At 47.0% G+C, this 22027-nt stretch overlaps 1 protein-coding gene across 1 annotated transcript in view; it reads left to right on the top strand.

Annotated features, from left to right (window-relative positions):
• Positions 1-10762, top strand: part of LOC145802406 (uncharacterized) — a 43538-nt gene extending 32776 nt beyond the window's left edge. The window contains exons 2-4 of the mRNA XM_082895117.1: positions 9813-9890; positions 9977-10075; positions 10318-10762. Of these exons, the coding sequence (XP_082751243.1) occupies positions 9813-9890; positions 9977-10075; positions 10318-10602 (462 nt within the window). The 3' untranslated portion in view covers positions 10603-10762. The remainder of the gene's footprint in view (positions 1-9812; positions 9891-9976; positions 10076-10317) is intronic.
• The last annotated feature ends 11265 nt before the right edge of the window (positions 10763-22027 follow it).

A 22027-nucleotide genomic window follows, 5' to 3' on the forward strand; every position in this document is an offset into this window, starting at 1 on the left:
AATCTCCAACCTAAACTAATGCAGAAAATGATCGTGCTCCCTTTCCCTACCTTTTCAATTTGCACGAGATGGGGTGTAACAGCGCCCGGGGAGGGGCCTCGCGCTACAGTTCGGACTCTCGATTTGTGTCACGGTTCTTAATCTGAACCAAAGAGTCCAAATCTGGCAAATCGTTTTGAGAAACAGATTTTTGAAAAAGTAGTGCCAAACATGGACTGCTTTGCCAGATACAGAGTCGCCACCTAAATATTTTAAAATGGGGGAATTTAGGAAACCCTGACTCGGTGCCGAAGGCCACATGTCCGTCATCACCGGAGTTGTCTCGGCTCGGGAGCTTGGGTACGATCGGGGAAGGTCAGCTATGAGCACCCCCTTTCGCCCGGTCCGAAGACCGGCCTCTACTAACCGTGATATCTGATTTTGAAAACTTTATGTGTTCTTATCCCAGTTATTAGCCTAGAATTACTATGTTATGCGCACAGCAAACAAGTATAGACTAGATTGCCTAATTTGGAAATAAACATTGCATATCCGTTTGGTTTGAAAATGCTTTGGAATTTGCTACTCGCAAGTAGGCTAAAATACGGATTTCAATGAGTTTTTCCAACTCAAACAATCCGGCCTTCACCCACAGGCATTCAAAACAGTTTAACACATAAGCATCTAGCCACATGTTAAGCATGCTGTTATGGCAACATTCACACTCATGCGATATGCTAAAGCAAAAATACTTACATCGTACTCCGTGCCAAAACAGTAAACTAGTTAGCAAACATGTATGTCCTAGTTCATGTTAAAAGTGGCTAATGCATCACATGCAAAATGTCGCTAAGATAGGCTCGGCTATCCTAAACATGTCATGTGAAAATGCACAATTATCACGTATTCAGTTTGAAAATTGAAGTATTGATGCAATTAGCGTGATGTACCGAGCCTAATGCATGTAATACAAATGCATGGATGCACACATGCATAGCATAAGGTATGCTAAATTAGACGTGACCTAATACTAACCATCAAAGCAGGTAAGTAAAAGGGAAGAAAGAAGTGGGGATTGGAAGACATTCACACACCCACACACACTTATTACAGATTTGCCCTCGCTCGGAGGGACCAAATAAATATTACAAATTAACTAACTACGCAAGCTAATTAATATTACAAATTAACTAATTTAATTAACAAATTAAATTAAATTAATTAAAGCAGGAAAGCGTCTCGGGAAACGCGCCACCATGCGCAAGCTGCCTCTGTTTTCCTCCCTTTCCTCCTCTGGAGGTTGTCAAAACCTCAGGACTACATCCTTGGACAGAGGGGATCACCACCGGCTAGATGAAACTTCCACCGGCAGTGTGGTATGGCCATCGGCACAAAATAGGGCCTGTCGGCAGAGAAAATTGTGCCGGTCGGCACATTACACTGCCGGTCGGCAGAGTATTCCTGCAGAACCTGCAACTCACAGCAACAGAGGGCAAAACAAGGCATGACAGCATATTTCAAGACATGTATGCACTAACCATGTCCCTTATCATTGTGATGACTCAAAGGGACATGTGCCTCGGTTTTCGGACCACCAATCACGCATTTCCATGCATGATGGCCCAAGGAACCAAGTAAGCAACTTTGGTTTCAAATGCATGCAAACCAATCAAACAAATAAGGCCCAATTCCTATCACCAATTCAAGGAACAAGGCATGCATGCGAAATGCAATGCAACCTAGGCATACAAGCTAGGAATGCAACATGGCATGGCAATCAACTCATGCAAGCATACAAGCATGCATAGAGCAATGCAAATGGATGGCAAAGATGGACTTAAACATGAATTAGGCGACTCTAAAATAGGCCTAAAACAGTAGCCAAAAGTGCTAAAGAGTGAGAGCTAAATGGCATGCACACACACATGCTCATAAGGACCAACACTTAAGCATGAATCAAATAACATTCAAGCACACTTGAAAGAAGGAAACATGGACAAATTAGCATGCAACATGAGCCTTAAAATCATGTTATAAAATGATGCCAAATCAAATTATAAATCAAGTCAAGCATGCAACAAAAAGTCCAAGTGTTCAAGGCAAGTTGATAAGGCATTGAACTACACTTATCATGACCAAACATGGCATGCATTAAACAACTAAAAATAGATTTTTAGCTCATAACAAGGCCAAAGGACTCCTTAGATAGCATCTAAGTGGCCCAAATTCAAAGGCATGCAAAGGCACCAAAACATGGAACATTGCAAAACATGCTTTCAAAGCATTAAAGAGACATGCGAGGCAATCAAACAAGCATGGAAATGGGACTGAAATGACATATAGAATGATCCCAAATCACCAAAACAATGCAAAGATGGCATGCTACACATGCACATACTCAAGGCCAACAAGCCCAAATGCAAAGGAGCCTTATAATGCATGCTAAAATCGACCCAAACGACTATGGACAGATCTAAAACATGGCAAAATAAGCATATAACCTTCACAAATACAAGCCTAAAACATGCTCCAACAAAGGCTAACAACCTAGAACATGTTAAGGCACAAATAAGGCATTACATGGCAACTATGCTAAACATGCATAAGGTTCCAAAACCGACTTGAAATCATGTTATATCATGGATATATAAGCATGAAAAACAAACCAAACATGCTCAACACACACTCAAGCATAGGCTTCTTTAAGAGGCCAAAATGTGCCCTTTTCAAGGACAACAAGGAGAGGGGGTGGCCCTCTCCTTCTTGGGACTTCAAAGCATCATCTTTACCACTGAAATCCCTCAAGATTTCAGTGGTGAAGAGACCTCAACACCAAAATCCCGGAGCTAGCACAAAATGGCTCAAAATGAGGCCTTTTGGGGCTTAAGGGTGGTCAACACCCCTCAAACAACAAAACACTCTTAATAAACAATAAAGAGGGCTTAAAAATAGAACTTTTTTATGTTATACAATAATCACAAAAAAAGCTCTAAGATAGGTATAAAATTGATGCAAGAATGGGGAATAAAGGTGTAAGTTTCTTACCCTTGTAGTCCTCTTCAACAAGGATGCTCCAATGGCCTCCTTTGGCTCCAAATCAGTCAAAAAGCTCAAGAACAACCCCTTAGAACTCTAATCTTAAGAGGAAGGTGAAACACTAGGTGTTTGTGTGCAATAGTAAGGCACAAAACACCTAGTGTGCAAAATGGGAGGGAAAGAGAGATAGATTGAGTGTATCTAACCCTAACCCTAGAAAACCAGAGCTCTCCTCTGTCTTTTTTCTCTCAAAAATGTCTAAGCCCCCCTTTTTTCTTGCCTTAGAGAGAGTCCTCTCTATAAGCCTCTTGTAAAGCTTATTCAACAAGCTTTGCAAGAGGGAGATCCCTCCATACACGTGTATGGAGGGGAGCAAAAGTTATACAGCTGTCCAAAAATATCTGCAAAAGCAGATGAACAGCAATCGGCCGGCAAAAAATGCCATCTTGGCCAAACAAAGTGCCGACCGGCACAAAAAAAGTGCTGACCGGCAACAAATAGTGCCGACCGGCAAACTAAATTGCCGGTGGCAGCAAAAACCAGCCGGTGGCATCTAGCCACTGCCGGTGGTGGGTGGGAATGGTCTACAAGCCCCACCCTGCCTCTCAAAGGCAAGATACAAGTGTTTGGTGTAAAACCAGACACTAAACGGTCGAGTTCGGGGATCCCGAGGCAAGGCGTGCGAGCCGAGACCTCCGGGAACTCCAAACGAACACAAACATGGATAATCACCGAGTGTTCAAACGGTGACGTCCAAGTCTTGAGGACGGTCAAAAATGGGGTGTCTACAGTTGCCCCTCTTTGACAGAACTCGAAAGTCATAACAATGACGGGAGTGAATGTCAAAGCCCAGAGACGACCAATTTTTGACAAGGCCGAAGACTCAGACAAACATACAAGACGAATAAGATATGCGCCCGGAGGCAGGGGCAAAATGCACGACAATGCACAGAGCCGAGCATAACTTATGATCATGCAAAGAAAGCTGTAATGAAGCAAACATGCGACAATTTTAAGCTAGCATACCAAACTACACTACAATGCAGAAAGGATGTAAGAGAATTATGGAATTCTCAATACGTCTCACTCGGGAGATACAATACCTGCGCGGCTCGTCTGGTTGCACCAGCTTCAAATGAACCGTACATACAATATCGTGCCTGAAAAAGAAAACAAACTTAACAGGTACAATATTGTTAGCAACATGCATGACAATGCAAAATGGATGAAAAACGAAATGCAATATATACAAAACAATGTATAAACAATGCAAATGCAGATGCAATGTAATTGAAACAATGCAAGCTACATGCAAAGCAATTGAATCGTGATCCAATCACGAGCGGTTCGAAACCACACCTATGTCAAATAGATTGATGGAGGTAACAAGTCTGTCTACCATAGAACGGTCAACTGAACTATGAGTATTGTAGACAGACGCAAGAACAAGTATTGGGTGGAATGACACAAGTGGGGAAACAACCCGCTGGAGAAAGGACTACGATCCTAATGCCGGATGCAAAAATTACACTACAATGTAATGGGTGGATATGGCACGCAGGCCAAACCAAATCTTGCCTAGGAAAGGCATGCATACATAAAAGCCATGTGTAACACAGAAAAGGTGCCGCAACCCTCAACCAACATATCAACGTGGAATCGGCGCGATACACATACAGAACTGTGTTCTAACATGAAAAGTAAGGGCACATACCAGACCAAGCTCAACCTGGAAAGGCGCAAGCCATTAGACGGAAGGTGATGCAATGAATGCATGCAATCTACAATGCAATATTTACAAATATGCAATGGAATGGATACAATGGATATGGCATACAAGCCAAACCAAATCTTGCCTAGGAAAGGCATGCACACATACGAGCCATGTGTAACACAGAAAAGGTGCCGCAACCCTCAACCAACATATCAACGCGGAATCGGCGCGATACACAAGAACTGTGTTCTAACATGAAAAGTAAGGACACATACCAGACCAAGCTCAACCTGGAAAGGCGCAAGCCAAAGGCGGAAGGTGATGCAATGAATGCATGCAAACTACAATGCAAATGCAAGACAATGCAAATATGCAATGACTATGATTGCAACTTTCCCTATCTTACCAACAGGGTGATATACTAGGTTGGTTCAGTATCCAGAACTGAGGCGTAGACATGCCGCCTCAACCTATGGGGCTTCCATACAGATTTCAAGCCGAGGGTAAACCTCTGGGTATTTAAACCAGACTTTAGTCTCGGAACTCCCGAACCTTTGCGTTCTAGGCATAAGCCGTTCGAACTCTAGTTTCCACCGTCCCCGTTGGTCTTCTAGGAACTCATCGCAAGCACAGACAGGTGGCTTTACTAGACCACCGAAAGTCGTTCGGGCACGACAAACACCGAAGGAATTGCACCTTCAGAGGATTTAAGGTCTCCTAGACCGGGATGCAAAATGTATGCATGACAATGCATGTTTTTTTGTTTTTTTTTTTTGAAGTGCAAATGATGTATGAAATGCATGTTGCATGAGATGCGCGACAACACGCGGCTTAAGATATGTACAAAGCAATAGTGTGCACACCAATGCAATAAAGGTCTTGCACCTTCCAAGGATTTAAGGTCTCCTAGACCGTACGTGTTTAAGGTCTCGCCAGACCATGCGTGTTTAAGGTCTCGCCAGACCATGCGCGTTTAAGGTCTCGCCAGACCACGGGGGTATTTACAAGACGCGTGACAATGCGCTGAAGGTTTCGCACCTCCAAAGGATTTAAGGTCTCCTAGACCGTGCGTGTTTAAGGTCTCGCCAGACCGTGCGTGTTTAAGGTCTCGCCAGACCATGCGTGTTTAAGGTCTCGCCAGACCGTGCGGTATTTACAAGACGCGTGACAATGCGCTGAAGGTTTCGCACCTCCAAAGGATTTAAGGTCTCCTAGACCGTGCGTGTTTAAGGTCTCGCCAGACCGTGCGTGTTTAAGGTCTCGCCAGACCATGCGTGTTTAAGGTCTCGCCAGACCGTGCGTGTTTAAGGTCTCGCCAGACCAGCGGTATTGCACGACGGTATGATGCGCAAAATAGCGCAATGCGTTAGGCAACGCGAGTGCACAAGACAGTGCGATGGAATGCATGCAAAATGCAATGAGATGCGCAAAACAGCGCGAACAATTTTGAAATGCACAGAACAGCGCGAGGTTTGAAATGCACAAGACAGTGCAATGCGCAGAACAGCACGAACAATACAATGCACTAACAAGTGCAATGCGCAGAACAGCGCGAACAAAATACAATGCACTAACAAGTGCAAGTAAGGTGCGCAAGATAGCGCGAACAAAATACAATGCACTAACAAGTGCAAGTAAGGTGCGCAAGATAGCGCGAACAAAATACAATGCACTAACAAGTGCAAGTAAGGTGCGCAAGATAGCGCGAACAAACTACAATGCACTAACAAGTGCAAGTAAGGTGCGCAAGATAGCGCGAACAAATGCAATGCACAAAATAGTGCGATGCGCAAAATAGCGCGAACAAAATACAATGCACTAACAAGTGCAATGCCAAGTGTGACGTGCATGCCACACGGAGTGTAAATGGGCTTAAATGCGCAACAACGCACGTATTCCGGAATGCATGACAATGCATGGAATGGAAATGCAATGATGATGCATGAGAAATGTGCACGACAATGCAAAGGGGTGCGTGTTGCAACGCATGTAACACGTGCATAACAATGCAAATGTGTGGCGCGTGACAGCGCGATGTAATGCACCGAAGTAGTGTGATGAGTTCGTGCAACACACATGGGGCAACTTTTGAATTCAAAAGGATACAAAAAGGATACACCTTGCACGAATTCGAGTGCCACGCACTGGAGACACGGCCCGAAGTCAAAACGGAGGCCGGTTGAACATCGGAGATGCACTTTCTTGCACTTTCTTGAGCTATGAAGACCACAAACTTCTCATATGGCCTAACCAAGGCTGTGGGAACCCCACCGGCAGTAATGGGAGGCCACCGGCTGGACATCGGCACAAAAATAATTCTATCGGCACAAAAAAGTGCCGGCCGGCACAAAACATTGCCGACCGGCAAACAGTTGCTGAATCGGGGCAGTTTTGTCTTTTCACTTCGGGCATTATAAAATAGGGCTTGAAAACCCTATTCTTCAGTTTTCCACCGCCGAAAATTCTTGCCCTCTCTCTCTAGAGTGCTTCTGTCTCATTTTTCGCCCGTTTCTTCGCGTTCTACGCCCGTTTCGTCGTCGGATTCGCGTTTCTCTTCGCGTTTCGGACACTTTCCACCGATCACATTCTCGTTTCGGCGCCTCGTTCGGCGTTCTCGCCTTCTCGGGGTTTGTTCCCCTCACTTTCCTCTTCATTTCCGTGTCCTTTCACATTCCGGCCTTCCCGGCCATTTCCGACCCTCTCGGGAGTTGACTTTTCAGTTGACTCTTCGTATTCCGGCTCGGTTTTCCCTTTTCCGGCCATTTTCACACCACTCTCTACATGGCGGACGACATTCCACGTGGCGGGACTCCCCCGGACCACGAGATGGATTCCGGGGTCGAGCTCTTACCACTGAGCGAGCGCCCGTTCGATCCGGTGACCTACCGGCCGGTGATCCACGTTCTGCCCCCGGACGGCCTGCGTCAGTTCCGGAGCTTTGAGAGGTACGCGGCGCCTGAGCTACTACTACGCGAGCCTACCTCCCACCTTTCATTCGGCACTTCCGAGGTAACTCTTCATCTTCTGCTTTACTTTCTGCAATGTAGGATACAAAACTGCCATAGTTAGCTGTATTCTTTAATTGCTGAAACCTGATATGCCGTAGACCGTAGTTGACTGTAAACATACATACAACTGATATCTGCTTGAGACTGACACATGCACACACACTGCACTAGTCCTGAATCACCCAAACACACGGCACACACTGTATTCTACTGCACACACACTGGTACCCAGTATTTGTCTGAATCTGTTCGATTTGCACACATGCCACATCTGTTCTGAAACGCCCAAACACGCTGACACAGCACACGTATTTTCTATAAGCACACTGGCACCCGGTATCTGCCTGAATCTGACAAACTTGCATACATGCCATATTTGTCTTTTCAAAATCGCATTTTGAATGTTGTCCTGCAATTGTTGTTTTCTGTTTACAGGAGGGTTCCCATACCATTCGCGGGTATGGGAATACTGGTGCGCGGGAGTGGTATGACGAGCTCCCTGATGCGGTCCAGCGCATCGTGGATCGGGCGGGCTTCGGCACCTTCTGCCGAGGGCTCTCTAGGTTGTCCACCTGCAGACCTCTTCTTGCCGCTCTGGCGGAGAGGTGGTGGGACACCACCGATTCTTTCCACTTTTCTGCCGCAGGGGACATGACGATGACCCCTTATGACTTCTCGATGCTCACAGGCATCGGGGTAGGGGGGGATCCGATCCCTTTCGACACCGACATGGATGAGTGGACCGCCGCTCAGGTCCATCTACTGGGGGAGGCCCCACCGCTAGCTCGTCCAGGCTTCGTCCGATATTCCTGGTTCGAGGCACAGTTCAGGGTCCAGCCCGCATTGGGGGAGGAGGTGCAGATGACCGAGGAGGACGTGGAGAGGTATGCTCGGGGCTTCCTCATGTTCCTGTTCGGGACTACTATCTTCGCCGACTGGGCGAACACCGTGCCTCTCTGTCTCCTCAGTGCACTGGTGGACGTCCGGGACATCTTGCACTACGATTGGGGCGGCGCTGCTCTGGCCACCTTATACGGATATATGAGCTCGGCTTCTCGCGGCAGCGGCCAGCTGCTCGGAGGTTACTGGCGAGCTTGGGAGGTACATTCCTTCTCCGCTTTCCATTTCTGTCCGATATTCTCTGTACTCTGTACACTGCACACACTGCGGTCTACTTTACACTCACTGTATACTGTACACACGGCACACACATACATTCTGCTTTACACTGACTGTACACTGCTCACACTGTACACTGTACACAATACACGGCTCTGCCATTTCTGCTTCATTCTGCATATCTTGCTTTATCTGATGGTCATACCGACATCTGTTTTGCAGTTGTGGGTTTACGCCTACTTCCCTAGGCTTGCACCTGTGCCAGTTGCGGAGCCTCCTCCGGCTGTTCCTTTCTCGAGTCGCTTTGACGGGGGATGCACCCGGCGACCACGGGAGACATTCGGCTTCTTCCGCCGATATTTCGACACCATCACCCCGGCCGAGGTATGTTTTACTTTCAGTTCATTTAGCTTCGCTTTCCCACTGCATGTTTCAATAACAGTAGATAACAAACTGTCTGTTACTTTCAGATCACATGGCGGCCATGGGCTTCCTTGCCGTCGGCGATGCGGGGTCGGTTCCCTGGTGCTGAGGAGACCTCGCGTTTCCGGATTCTGCTTGAGGGCCCTGTCTGTCGGGCTTGGTACCTGGGGGAGCGTTTTCTACGCCAGACCCGCGGGTTACCTGAGCAGATAGTCCCGGCTCACCCTCCTGCAGAGATGAGGGAGACCGAGGGGCTGACCCCTGAGCAGCTGGATGATTACTCCATCGGCTGGGAGGAGGCCGGCTTCCGAGGCACTGGAGACTCTCAGGAGTACGTGCGGACGTACCTGATGCGTCCCCTGAGCGGTCGTCGAGCAGAGGGGGCCAGGCCTGTAGCATCGGCGGCTGGGGCCGGAGCGGGAGCAGGGGCTGGATCTTCGAGGAGGGCCCGAGTCCGTGGCAGGGGTGGAGTGCGAGGTGGACGAGGAGCTGGGTGGCCTGCCCTACCCGCTGTGCTGACTTTCCAGGGGCAGGGTAGGGCGACCTATCAGATCCCCTTCGCCCCTCCACCGGCTGGGCATGAGTTCACTGACATCCCCGACCTTCCGCCGGTATGTATCACTGCACTTCGTACAGTCATTTCATTTCAGTTTACTTGATATTCCACAGAATACTAATGCATCTGATACCTTTGCAGGCTTCTCCTGAGTACACCCGTCAGTCGTTGGCGATGAATGCCTCGATGATGGGGATGCTCCAGCGGACATTTGACCTTCTGGCTGTCTACAGCATACCGGTATGTCCTTCTGACACTGGCCTCAAACCATTCATACACTGCTTCGCATAATCTGATTCACGGCACAACACCTGATACACTGATCTCACTGTATCTGAGCACTGCATACACTGCATTCTGCACTAAACTCTGTACTGACAAACTGCTCACGGCATTCATACACTGTATCCATACACTGCATTCTGCACTGATAAACTGTCTACAGTATACTGATGCATTTCACTTTTTGTGTGCTTTTTCAGCCTCCCTTCCAGATTCCCATGGCAGGAGGTGCTCCAGCCAGACCTTCTGTCCCTGCCCGGGGGAGAGATGAGGAGGGCAGGATATTTCCCCGCACTAGGGGTGGGCGTACTCACGTCGGGAGCAGCTCGCGGGCTCCAGTCCCGGACGATGACGACGACGAGGAGTCAGAGGCGGAGGCAGGGTCGTCGGAGGAGGAGACCGCAGACGGTTCTAGCTCGGGCTCTGATGACGACGCTGTTGATGCTCCTGGACCTTCGTCCAGGAAGAGGGCCAGGACGGACTGACGGCCCTTGGAGTGATCGACACAGATGCAGATTTTTGTTATCTTTTCTTTCTTTCCTTGTACTTTTCTTTTTGGTTGGTAGATAGATTACCTTGTACTGCCACAGGCAGGTTTTGTTTCCAAAGCTTGTACATTTGAAAAAGATAATGAAATGAAACGAAACGAACTTTTTATCTGAAAAAGTGTTTACATTTACACATTTCATGCATTGCATCGCATCTCATCATGTTACACCTCAATGTAAATGGAATTGATTGGTTGTCTGAAAATTGAACACTTGCACTGTAATAATCAGATAACTCAAACAGCTAACAACCGAAACAACCCAAGCAACCCACTGCCTGATTCTTAGACACACAGCCCTTACTCTGTTGGGGATTGATCTGCATACAGCCCAAAACACAGCATTCAGTTCATTCTGCACACTGCAATTCTCAAACAAGACAGCCCAATCTAATCAGGACGGACCTCAAAGATGGAACCGGTTGGAGTTGGAACACGTTCCAATGTAGAGAATGGCACAGCATTCTGAGCATAAGCGATTTTTGAAATCGAATGAGGGTTTTTCAAACCGGGATATCGAGCCTACCACTGAACAGAGCGGAAAGGACTCAAATATAGGTACACGACCTAAACACAACGAGACACGCTCGGGAAAGACTAAAAACAAAAGACGAGACCGTCAAATGAAAGAGACACGACACACAGACGCGTAACCAAAGATGGGGGACCTCGGACCACGAGGAGCCAGTTCAATCTGGGTATTGTTTCCCACCCCTTCTTATTTGTGATTCTCACATCACTCAATTCTCAAGCTCGGATTTTCTCTCGAAACCCTTTTCCTCGCTTTTCTCTCAACTTACACCTCTCTATTCTTCATTCTCTCATTTTTCATCCCTCCCCGGGGTGATTGATGGATAAATGGAAAGGTGCGGGTTTATGCTCGACACCGTTAGCTCACGGCTATTCTTCGGGCAGGCAGAGTGCTCTTCTGGCAAGTACGTCGATGACGGGGGAGAGACAGAACGCCTGGCTCAACTGTGCCCCTAGTTCATCATTTTAACCATTTTTTCGTTTTTGCTTTCTACTAAAACGGTTTTGATCGAAATGAGAGTCGGATTAACGTACTTGTTCGACTTTTGTTTTGAAAAGCATGCAAGTCAGGCAGCAAGCACTGAAAATTTTCCTTTTAGGTCCAAGACAATGGTCCGGTTTTGGAAAATGAAATAGTTTTCGAGAAAATAGTCAACCTCAGTAAAAATTTTCAAAAACTATTTTTTAAACAGCTGATGCTCAACAAGCATGGAACTTACTCTTCGAGATGCGCGACCTCGGATCGGAGGCAATGGAAAATTGCCCCTGGTTTGAAGGAGGGTGGGAGGCAACGGAAAGTTGCCCCTAGTTTGAAAGGCGGCTCACAGCGGCTCGTGGCAACGGAAAGTTGCCCCTTGTTTGGGATGGTGCCGCAGCAATTCACAGACAGTCTTCATTGGCGGTGGTCGAGCTCTTAGACACAGCGATGACGAAGACGGTCACAACACATATATGGACACAGTCACCTTGAAGGGTGTTGGCCACTGGACTTTGGAACGAAATTGAAACCATTGCATGGACTGAGACGCTTATGAAAGCGTTGGGGGCTGGACTTCATGATGAAGTTGCCTACGTATCCCAAACATGGGAATCAAGCCTTACGTAGTTCCGGTTAAGGTCCACTCGGGTATTTTAACCTTCACTTTGTTTGGCTCTTATTTTTGCCAAGGCGCCCAATGCGGGTTTTCGACCTTGCGAGCTTCTTTTCATTTTCTATTTCTTCTTCATTTCTTTTGCATTTTTCTTTTTCTTTTCTTTTTGGTATCTTTTGTCTTTTCTTTTCTTTTCTTCTTTTTTTTGTATTTTTCTCTTGCTCTAACTTTTGCCTGGGTCGCCCTTCTGGGTTTTCGGCCCAGCGAGCCTCTCAAAGGGTAAAAGTGTAGCAAGTCCATGCCAAATGGTTCCTGAACTGGAAGCCTCTCCGTGTCTAAGAGAACGGCTGTTGCACTGATTTGCGGAGAACCCATCAGGGTTACTCTACGAGCTTCTTCCGGCGAGATCTACTCCTTCTGATTCGGCCTTGATGCTTCTTGATCGAAGGCTACCTCAAAACTGGCCACACGGGCCTTTCATGGCGTTTGTCCGTTGAACTTTTTGAACAGTCTGAATGGGTTCAAAGTCGGAGCGGGTTGAATCTTGAGGCTGAGAGCGATCCTAAGCTGCGCGATCTCAAGAACGATTCCACACAGGTCTTCACAAGGCCGCGTAAAATATTTGTTTTTGAAAGTTTTTAAGAAAGCGACGAATCGCTCGTGCCGAAGATAGTGTAGAACCAATCTGGATCAGGCCAGGGTCCTTCTCAGTACTCACGCCGACAAGCATGATTTCATTCATAAAAAGGCTTAGCACGCCTCTCTTTCTCTCAAAATGATCAAAATTTTACAAAACCCAAGGAATTCCTTCCTCTTCGTTTTCATCACCGCAGTGTTCAAAAAGTTTTTTTTTGAAAACTTAGGTTAATGCTATGAGTTTGGCGCGCAGGAGAGCAGGCGAGATGTACTGTCAGCCCAATCAAATTCTCTGGTCCTTATGCTGAAAGCAAGCATGAAGTTGAGATAGCAACAGCTATTTCAATCGGCTCTGTTGGTGTAACTGGCCCCTCGGCAGGAACAGACTCAAAACAAAAACAGATAATAATAAAACAAGACGGTGTTCGGGACAACAACCCCTGAATCACCGGGTATTATATACAACGGGGACTGACTCGATACAACAAGACAGACCCTTAAGCGAAAAAAGACTGACTCAAGACAAAGAGACAGACTCAAAACAAAAGACCGACTCGATATCCAAGCCAGAATTTACAAAACTCGGTTTCACCGATGCTCAAAAATGCGTGCCAAACGCTTCATCAAAAAAAAAATACCAAATGTTGCCCGCAGGCGGTTCACTTTACATACTCGCAGTATCTGAGCCCTCGAAATCCAAAAACTGAGTGGTGACGGGCTTGCCTGAGGTAGGTGGTAGGATAACCTTATTATCAATCAAATCCTGCACTTCATGGCGAAGGCGGGAACATCCATCGGTGCTGTGACCGGACTGTTGATGGTACGCGCAGTACAAGGTAGCATCATGGGTGGCGGGGAGATTCTTCGGGAGCGGTCGGGGCTCCAAAGGCTTAAGATGCCCATTCTTCGCCAATATCAACAATGCCCTAGACAAAGGCATGTGGAGGTCGTGAAAGACTCTGCGCCCTCGAGGTAGGTACTTTGCAGTTTGAGGATTCTTGCCAGACGCGCTGGCGAAAGGATCAGCTGGCGCTGCCTTGGCTTTTTGAACCTTTCCCGGTGCAGGGTTGGGAACAACAGGAACTGTTTGGGCATGACGGGGCCCATCCCGGTTTTCTGCCTGGCTTGAACTGCCTTTGGTTGGAGCGGGGAAAGCATCATCTATAGCTTTGGTCACTATTGCGGATGTTTGTTGCTTGTTCATCCCTCTGGCCTTCAGAGCCTCGACTGCCCACAGCAGTTGTTCAATAGGGTCGGCATCTACCTTTGCCTTGTCCTTTCCTTTGGCCTCAGCCTGATCGAGGGTCGGGGTTAGTGCTGACATATCGTGGCTATAGCCAGAAGCCATCTCTGGCTGGCTGAGCTCTATCACAATCCGCCCCAGTAGCGGGGGCTCCTGTGGTACAAAATTCCCGGCATACGGTGCCGCTGGTGGTGAAGCCGACATTCCATAGGCGAGGTCTGCCACAGACCTTTGGAGATCGCCTATCATCCCCATCAATTCGAAGGTGGTGGGCTCACGAGCCTGGTATAACTGGGGAGCCCAAACCGGGTGCACAACGGGCGACCTGGGCGGATATGACATACTGATGCTGGCTTCATTCTGCGGAGTGGTTCCCTGCTCCGGTGCGGCTGTCATAACCACAATTTCTTCTGAACTTTGTGTCGCCATAAATCTTGCCTCAGCAAAGGGGAGACACTGGCTGTTCTGTATCAACTCTGCAACTCTCTGGACTGAAAGAAAAACAGACAGCACTTCAGCCCAAACTGATCAAACACGGGTGTAGCCGAACAACTGTTCCCTACTGCTGATCACTGTTCCCAGATTTCTGTTCCCCAAAATACTGAATCTGATACCCGCGGATAACTGATTCTCAAATTCTGATACCAATGCCCTTAGGCCTGATGCCCCAAACTTGCAAACTGGTATGTACATTCCTGTAGAGATACACTCTAAAAGCACATAGCAAGTAAGAGAGAGCCAAAACACCCCTATGTTGGGGTAGGGTTTCCCTGTCCTATTTTGTCAGGAACTAGGATTTCACTACGCACGCAGCGGTTTCAAACAACCTATAATCGGGTAAGCAACCTGTCCTAGCTTGGAATGGTCACCATGGATTCCGAATATGCACTAGGTCGAATGGTCAAAAAAAGGGTGCCCCGGTAAACCGGGGTTTGTGTTCCCACACTGTCAGAGCCCATAGCCGGTCAGCCTTATGGACATGCCTTGACAAGACAAGCCTCCGGCAAACCGTTCAGGAATGGCAGATGGCAAACACTGTGTTCCTAGGCGCACCAATGCACATGTAATGCAAAAAAAACACATAAATGAGATCAAAAACAGGATATCACGAGTTCGAGTCAAACTCTCTAAAACTCCCCAGCAGAGTCGCCAGAAACTGTAACAGCGCCCGGGGAGGGGCCTCGCGCTACAGTTCGGACTCTCGATTTGTGTCACGGTTCTTAATCTGAACCAAAGCAGTCCATGTTTGGCACTACTTTTTTCAAAAATCTGTTTCTCAAAACGATTTGCCAGATTTGGACTCTTTGGTTCAGATTAAGAACCGTGACACAAATCGAGAGTCCGAACTGTAGCGCGAGGCCCCTCCCCCAAATCTGGCAAATCGTTTTGAGAAACAGATTTTTGAAAAAGTAGTGCCAAACATGGACTGCTTTGCCAGATACAGAGTCGCCACCTAAATATTTTAAAATGGGGGAATTTAGGAAACCCTGACTCGGTGCCGAAGGCCACATGTCCGTCATCACCGGAGTTGTCTCGGCTCGGGAGCTTGGGTACGATCGGGGAAGGTCAGCTATGAGCACCCCCTTTCGCCCGGTCCGAAGACCGGCCTCTACTAACCGTGATATCTGATTTTGAAAACTTTATGTGTTCTTATCCCGGTTATTAGCCTAGAATTACTATGTTATGCGCACAGCAAACAAGTATAGACTAGATTGCCTAATTTGGAAATAAACATTGCATATCCGTTTGGTTTGAAAATGCTTTGGAATTTGCTACTCGCAAGTAGGCTAAAATACGGATTTCAACGAGTTTTTCCAACTCAAACAATCCGGCCTTCACCCACAGGCATTCAAAACAGTTTAACACATAAGCATCTAGCCACATGTTAAGCATGCTGTTATGGCAACATTCACACTCATGCGATATGCTAAAGCAAAAATACTTACATCGTACTCCGTGCCAAAACAGTAAACTAGTTAGCAAACATGTATGTCCTAGTTCATGTTAAAAGTGGCTAATGCATCACATGCAAAATGTCGCTAAGATAGGCTCGGCTATCCTAAACATGTCATGTGAAAATGCACAATTATCACGTATTCAGTTTGAAAATTGAAGTATTGATGCAATTAGCGTGATGTACCGAGCCTAATGCATGTAATACAAATGCATGGATGCACACATGCATAGCATAAGGTATGCTAAATTAGACGTGACCTAATACTAACCATCAAAGCAGGTAAGTAAAAGGGAAGAAAGAAGTGGGGATTGGAAGACATTCACACACCCACACACACTTATTACAGATTTGCCCTCGCTCGGAGGGACCAAATAAATATTACAAATTAACTAACTACGCAAGCTAATTAATATTACAAATTAACTAATTTAATTAACAAATTAAATTAAATTAATTAAAGCAGGAAAGCGTCTCGGGAAACGCGCCACCATGCGCAAGCTGCCTCTGTTTTCCTCCCTTTCCTCCTCTGGAGGTTGTCAAAACCTCAGGACTACATCCTTGGACAGAGGGGATCACCACCGGCTAGATGAAACTTCCACCGGCAGTGTGGTATGGCCATCGGCACAAAATAGGGCCTGTCGGCAGAGAAAATTGTGCCGGTCGGCACATTACACTGCCGGTCGGCAGAGTATTCCTGCAGAACCTGCAACTCACAGCAACAGAGGGCAAAACAAGGCATGACAGCATATTTCAAGACATGTATGCACTAACCATGTCCCTTATCATTGTGATGACTCAAAGGGACATGTGCCTCGGTTTTCGGACCACCAATCACGCATTTCCATGCATGATGGCCCAAGGAACCAAGTAAGCAACTTTGGTTTCAAATGCATGCAAACCAATCAAACAAATAAGGCGCAATTCCTATCACCAATTCAAGGAACAAGGCATGCATGCGAAATGCAATGCAACCTAGGCATACAAGCTAGGAATGCAACATGGCATGGCAATCAACTCATGCAAGCATACAAGCATGCATAGAGCAATGCAAATGGATGGCAAAGATGGACTTAAACATGAATTAGGCGACTCTAAAATAGGCCTAAAACAGTAGCCAAAAGTGCTAAAGAGTGAGAGCTAAATGGCATGCACACACACATGCTCATAAGGACCAACACTTAAGCATGAATCAAATAACATTCAAGCACACTTGAAAGAAGGAAACATGGACAAATTAGCATGCAACATGAGCCTTAAAATCATGTTATAAAATGATGCCAAATCAAATTATAAATCAAGTCAAGCATGCAACAAAAAGTCCAAGTGTTCAAGGCAAGTTGATAAGGCATTGAACTACACTTATCATGACCAAACATGGCATGCATTAAACAACTAAAAATAGATTTTTAGCTCATAACAAGGCCAAAGGACTCCTTAGATAGCATCTAAGTGGCCCAAATTCAAAGGCATGCAAAGGCACCAAAACATGGAACATTGCAAAACATGCTTTCAAAGCATTAAAGAGACATGCGAGGCAATCAAACAAGCATGGAAATGGGACTGAAATGACATATAGAATGATCCCAAATCACCAAAACAATGCAAAGATGGCATGCTACACATGCACATACTCAAGGCCAACAAGCCCAAATGCAAAGGAGCCTTATAATGCATGCTAAAATCGACCCAAACGACTATGGACAGATCTAAAACATGGCAAAATAAGCATATAACCTTCACAAATACAAGCCTAAAACATGCTCCAACAAAGGCTAACAACCTAGAACATGTTAAGGCACAAATAAGGCATTACATGGCAACTATGCTAAACATGCATAAGGTTCCAAAACCGACTTGAAATCATGTTATATCATGGATATATAAGCATGAAAAACAAACCAAACATGCTCAACACACACTCAAGCATAGGCTTCTTTAAGAGGCCAAAATGTGCCCTTTTCAAGGACAACAAGGAGAGGGGGTGGCCCTCTCCTTCTTGGGACTTCAAAGCATCATCTTTACCACTGAAATCCCTCAAGATTTCAGTGGTGAAGAGACCTCAACACCAAAATCCCGGAGCTAGCACAAAATGGCTCAAAATGAGGCCTTTTGGGGCTTAAGGGTGGTCAACACCCCTCAAACAACAAAACACTCTTAATAAACAATAAAGAGGGCTTAAAAATAGAACTTTTTTATGTTATACAATAATCACAAAAAAAGCTCTAAGATAGGTATAAAATTGATGCAAGAATGGGGAATAAAGGTGTAAGTTTCTTACCCTTGTAGTCCTCTTCAACAAGGATGCTCCAATGGCCTCCTTTGGCTCCAAATCAGTCAAAAAGCTCAAGAACAACCCCTTAGAACTCTAATCTTAAGAGGAAGGTGAAACACTAGGTGTTTGTGTGCAATAGTAAGGCACAAAACACCTAGTGTGCAAAATGGGAGGGAAAGAGAGATAGATTGAGTGTATCTAACCCTAACCCTAGAAAACCAGAGCTCTCCTCTGTCTTTTTTCTCTCAAAAATGTCTAAGCCCCCCTTTTTTCTTGCCTTAGAGAGAGTCCTCTCTATAAGCCTCTTGTAAAGCTTATTCAACAAGCTTTGCAAGAGGGAGATCCCTCCATACACGTGTATGGAGGGGAGCAAAAGTTATACAGCTGTCCAAAAATATCTGCAAAAGCAGATGAACAGCAATCGGCCGGCAAAAAATGCCATCTTGGCCAAACAAAGTGCCGACCGGCACAAAAAAAGTGCTGACCGGCAACAAATAGTGCCGACCGGCAAACTAAATTGCCGGTGGCAGCAAAAACCAGCCGGTGGCATCTAGCCACTGCCGGTGGTGGGTGGGAATGGTCTACAAGCCCCACCCTGCCTCTCAAAGGCAAGATACAAGTGTTTGGTGTAAAACCAGACACTAAACGGTCGAGTTCGGGGATCCCGAGGCAAGGCGTGCGAGCCGAGACCTCCGGGAACTCCAAACGAACACAAACATGGATAATCACCGAGTGTTCAAACGGTGACGTCCAAGTCTTGAGGACGGTCAAAAATGGGGTGTCTACATGGGGGTACAAATTGAGGATGCTATGAAACAAGGTCAGAGAGCAACCTAGAAGAACCTTCAACCGCAACAACAATACAGGCACCAGCAATGCCGTAAATGCTAGAGCTTCAGAAGTAAACATGGTCACCACCATTCCCCCTCCTAGACCCATGGCAGCTACACCTTTCTCCGGCGCGTTCAGAAGCAACACACAAACCAGCAAATACCAACCTCGAGGCCAGAGAACCTTCACCCCATTATATATGCCCCTGTCCAAGGTTCTAGGTGTTTTAATCAGAAAAGGGCACTTGAAGCCCCTAGAGCTGAGGCCAATGCCAAATCCACTTCCTCCCTCCCATAACCCAACCAAATAATGCGCATATCACCAACAACATGGTCACGACACTGACCAATGATTTAGATTATGTCACGAGATTCAGGATCTCGTTGACAAGCAGGTGATTGTGCCTCTGGAAAAACCCAACGTCATAACCAACCCCCTCCCACCGCACAACCATGCTCCACCCCCCAAACGTATCAACTTTATCTAGGCTGGGGTCGTGTCTTACGATCCTAGCATATATATTACCCTGTCCCACCTACCCATGCCGGAGGTGCTCCTTCTTGACTGCACTGACTTGTGCATGTTGGACATTTCCAGAACCCAACCTGAATCGATGGTGGTGACTGTCGAAGACAGAACAATGGAGGTTTCAGGGCAGAATAGGATCGTTGAGTTAGAATTTGAGGAATCTAGGAGTTTTGCTGAGGAGGTATACAGTCCGAGTGACTACATTCTATCAGTGGGCCAGGTTGGGCCAAATGTGGAATTATCTGCAGGGACAGAGCTTTGTGTGATATAGGGGGATGAATCTGGTCAGAGGATAGATGACTTAGCAATTGTGGAAGGGGACTTTGCTAACCTCCAATTTTTCGATGAACAAGATCCAGTGGGCATGGAAGTCAACTGGTCAGATTTTGAGGAGTCATCAGAGGTTACCGGGTGGCTAGATGATCAACTGGATGTTGTGGAAGAGTTCCAACCAGAACAGGACCCGATAGGGGCAAGAATATCAGTTGTGGCCGGAAAGGCCGGAAATCAGGATGCATCGCCGGAGAGCGCCGCTGCTAAGAATTTCGCTCAGGATCAGGGCATTTTGAATACAGGAATTATAGAGCAGCCAGTTGTACTAACGCAATTAGAGCAAAAAGGAGTCGAAGAGTTTGAGAGAATCAGAAGAGCCAAGGCCCCTGAAGGGACTGAAAATGCTGCGTGCACGAGGATAGAGAATGCTGCGAGCATGTGGACTGAAAGTATTGTAAGTATAATTGAACTGGAGCCGGACAGGTGTCTGTTGGCTGCCGATGGAATGTGGTGGGAGGACGATGATCTATGTCTTGCCTACACGGATGAGGATTGGGGGAGCAATCAACCAGACGATACCTGGTACATCGGCGAAGTTGATCATATGGCTAGAAGCGGGCGGTACTTCAAGCCCCTGTACCTAGATCAGCCAGAGGCATCTGGGAAGGACAAGGAGGCTGAGAAACAGAAAGAGAAGCAACTCGAAGAAGAGGCTGTATTGAAGTAGTTGAAAAAGATACAAGCAGACATCTCCATCTATGGACTACTTATGGCATCGCGAGTGCATCGACAAGCTGTCTTATCGGCCATGGACAAGGCCAAGCTCTCAATAGACACCACACCAGAGTAGCTGGTGGGTTTAGTTTTTCTGGGAGGAGCTACCCGGATGTTGACTTTCTCCGCCAAAGAACTGCCACCTGAGGGTGTGAACCATGACAAGCCACTCTACATCTCTGTGGAGTGTAGAAACAAATGGATACCCGTGGTGGTTGTCGACACTGGGTCCGCCATCAATGTGTGCCCGGCAAGGACTGCATATGCAATCGGTTTAGAGACCGCGGACTTTGTGCTGACAGCCTAGGTGATTCAGGCATATCATAACACAAGCAGAGAAGTAATGGGGACAGTGAAAATTCAGGTCAAGGTTGGCCCGGGACAGCATGAGGTAGACTTTCACGTCTTAGAAGTTCCTGCGACCTTCAATCTACTTTTCGGGCGGCCGTGGTTGAACCAGGTGAAGGCAGTTTCGTCCACCTTACATCAGATGGTGAAATACCCCCATGGGAAAGGAGTAGCCATTGTTTTTGGGAATTCATCAATCCATCCACCGCCAAAGGTGTCTGCACCAGTCCTGGAAATTGAGCATGGAATGGAGGATGTGTTCTTATCCGGTTTCACTCTGGCTGAGGCCTGGGTCATGTAGAACATTTTGGCTGTTAATGAGGGGGCGTATGTCAGTGCTCAATCAGTATACCTCATGAACAAGCTTCAACACATCCCCAGGATGGGATTGGGAAAGAGCGGTCGGGAGGGTGTTGCAGCGTTGGCCGAAGTGCCACACAACCCACACACCTTTGGCTTGGGTTATCTACCCACCAAAGAGGATTGGGTGAGAAAAGGCAAGGAGATGGCCGGGAGAGCCAAAGCAAAGAGGGTAGGTAAGCCTTTTGAGTTAATGCACCGACCTGTCCAAGGCACCCTAAACGGATGCTTCGTCCGGGAGGAGGAGGACTTTCCATTTTGTGGCTTCCCGGAACCATGGCTGAATGCGGTGAGGAAGTGCGTACCCGGGTCTGAGATCTTCTTCGACCTACAGTTATCCGGGGATGATGTTGCCGAGGAGCAGACAGACCCATTGGCTGAGGCTGGTCAGAGCAAGAAAGTGGAGTCTGAGGACGCCCAAAGTGAAATGGGGGTAGCGTTGGCGTGTCTACTTTTAGATCCTCCGATCGAACAGAAGTGCTTGGGGGATAACTTCTCGGTATGCGTGATCAGGAATGA

Source organism: Camellia sinensis, chromosome 11 (genome assembly GCF_055761805.1).
Source record: "Camellia sinensis isolate YWXY chromosome 11, ASM5576180v1, whole genome shotgun sequence".
NCBI lineage: Eukaryota > Viridiplantae > Streptophyta > Magnoliopsida > Ericales > Theaceae > Camellia > Camellia sinensis.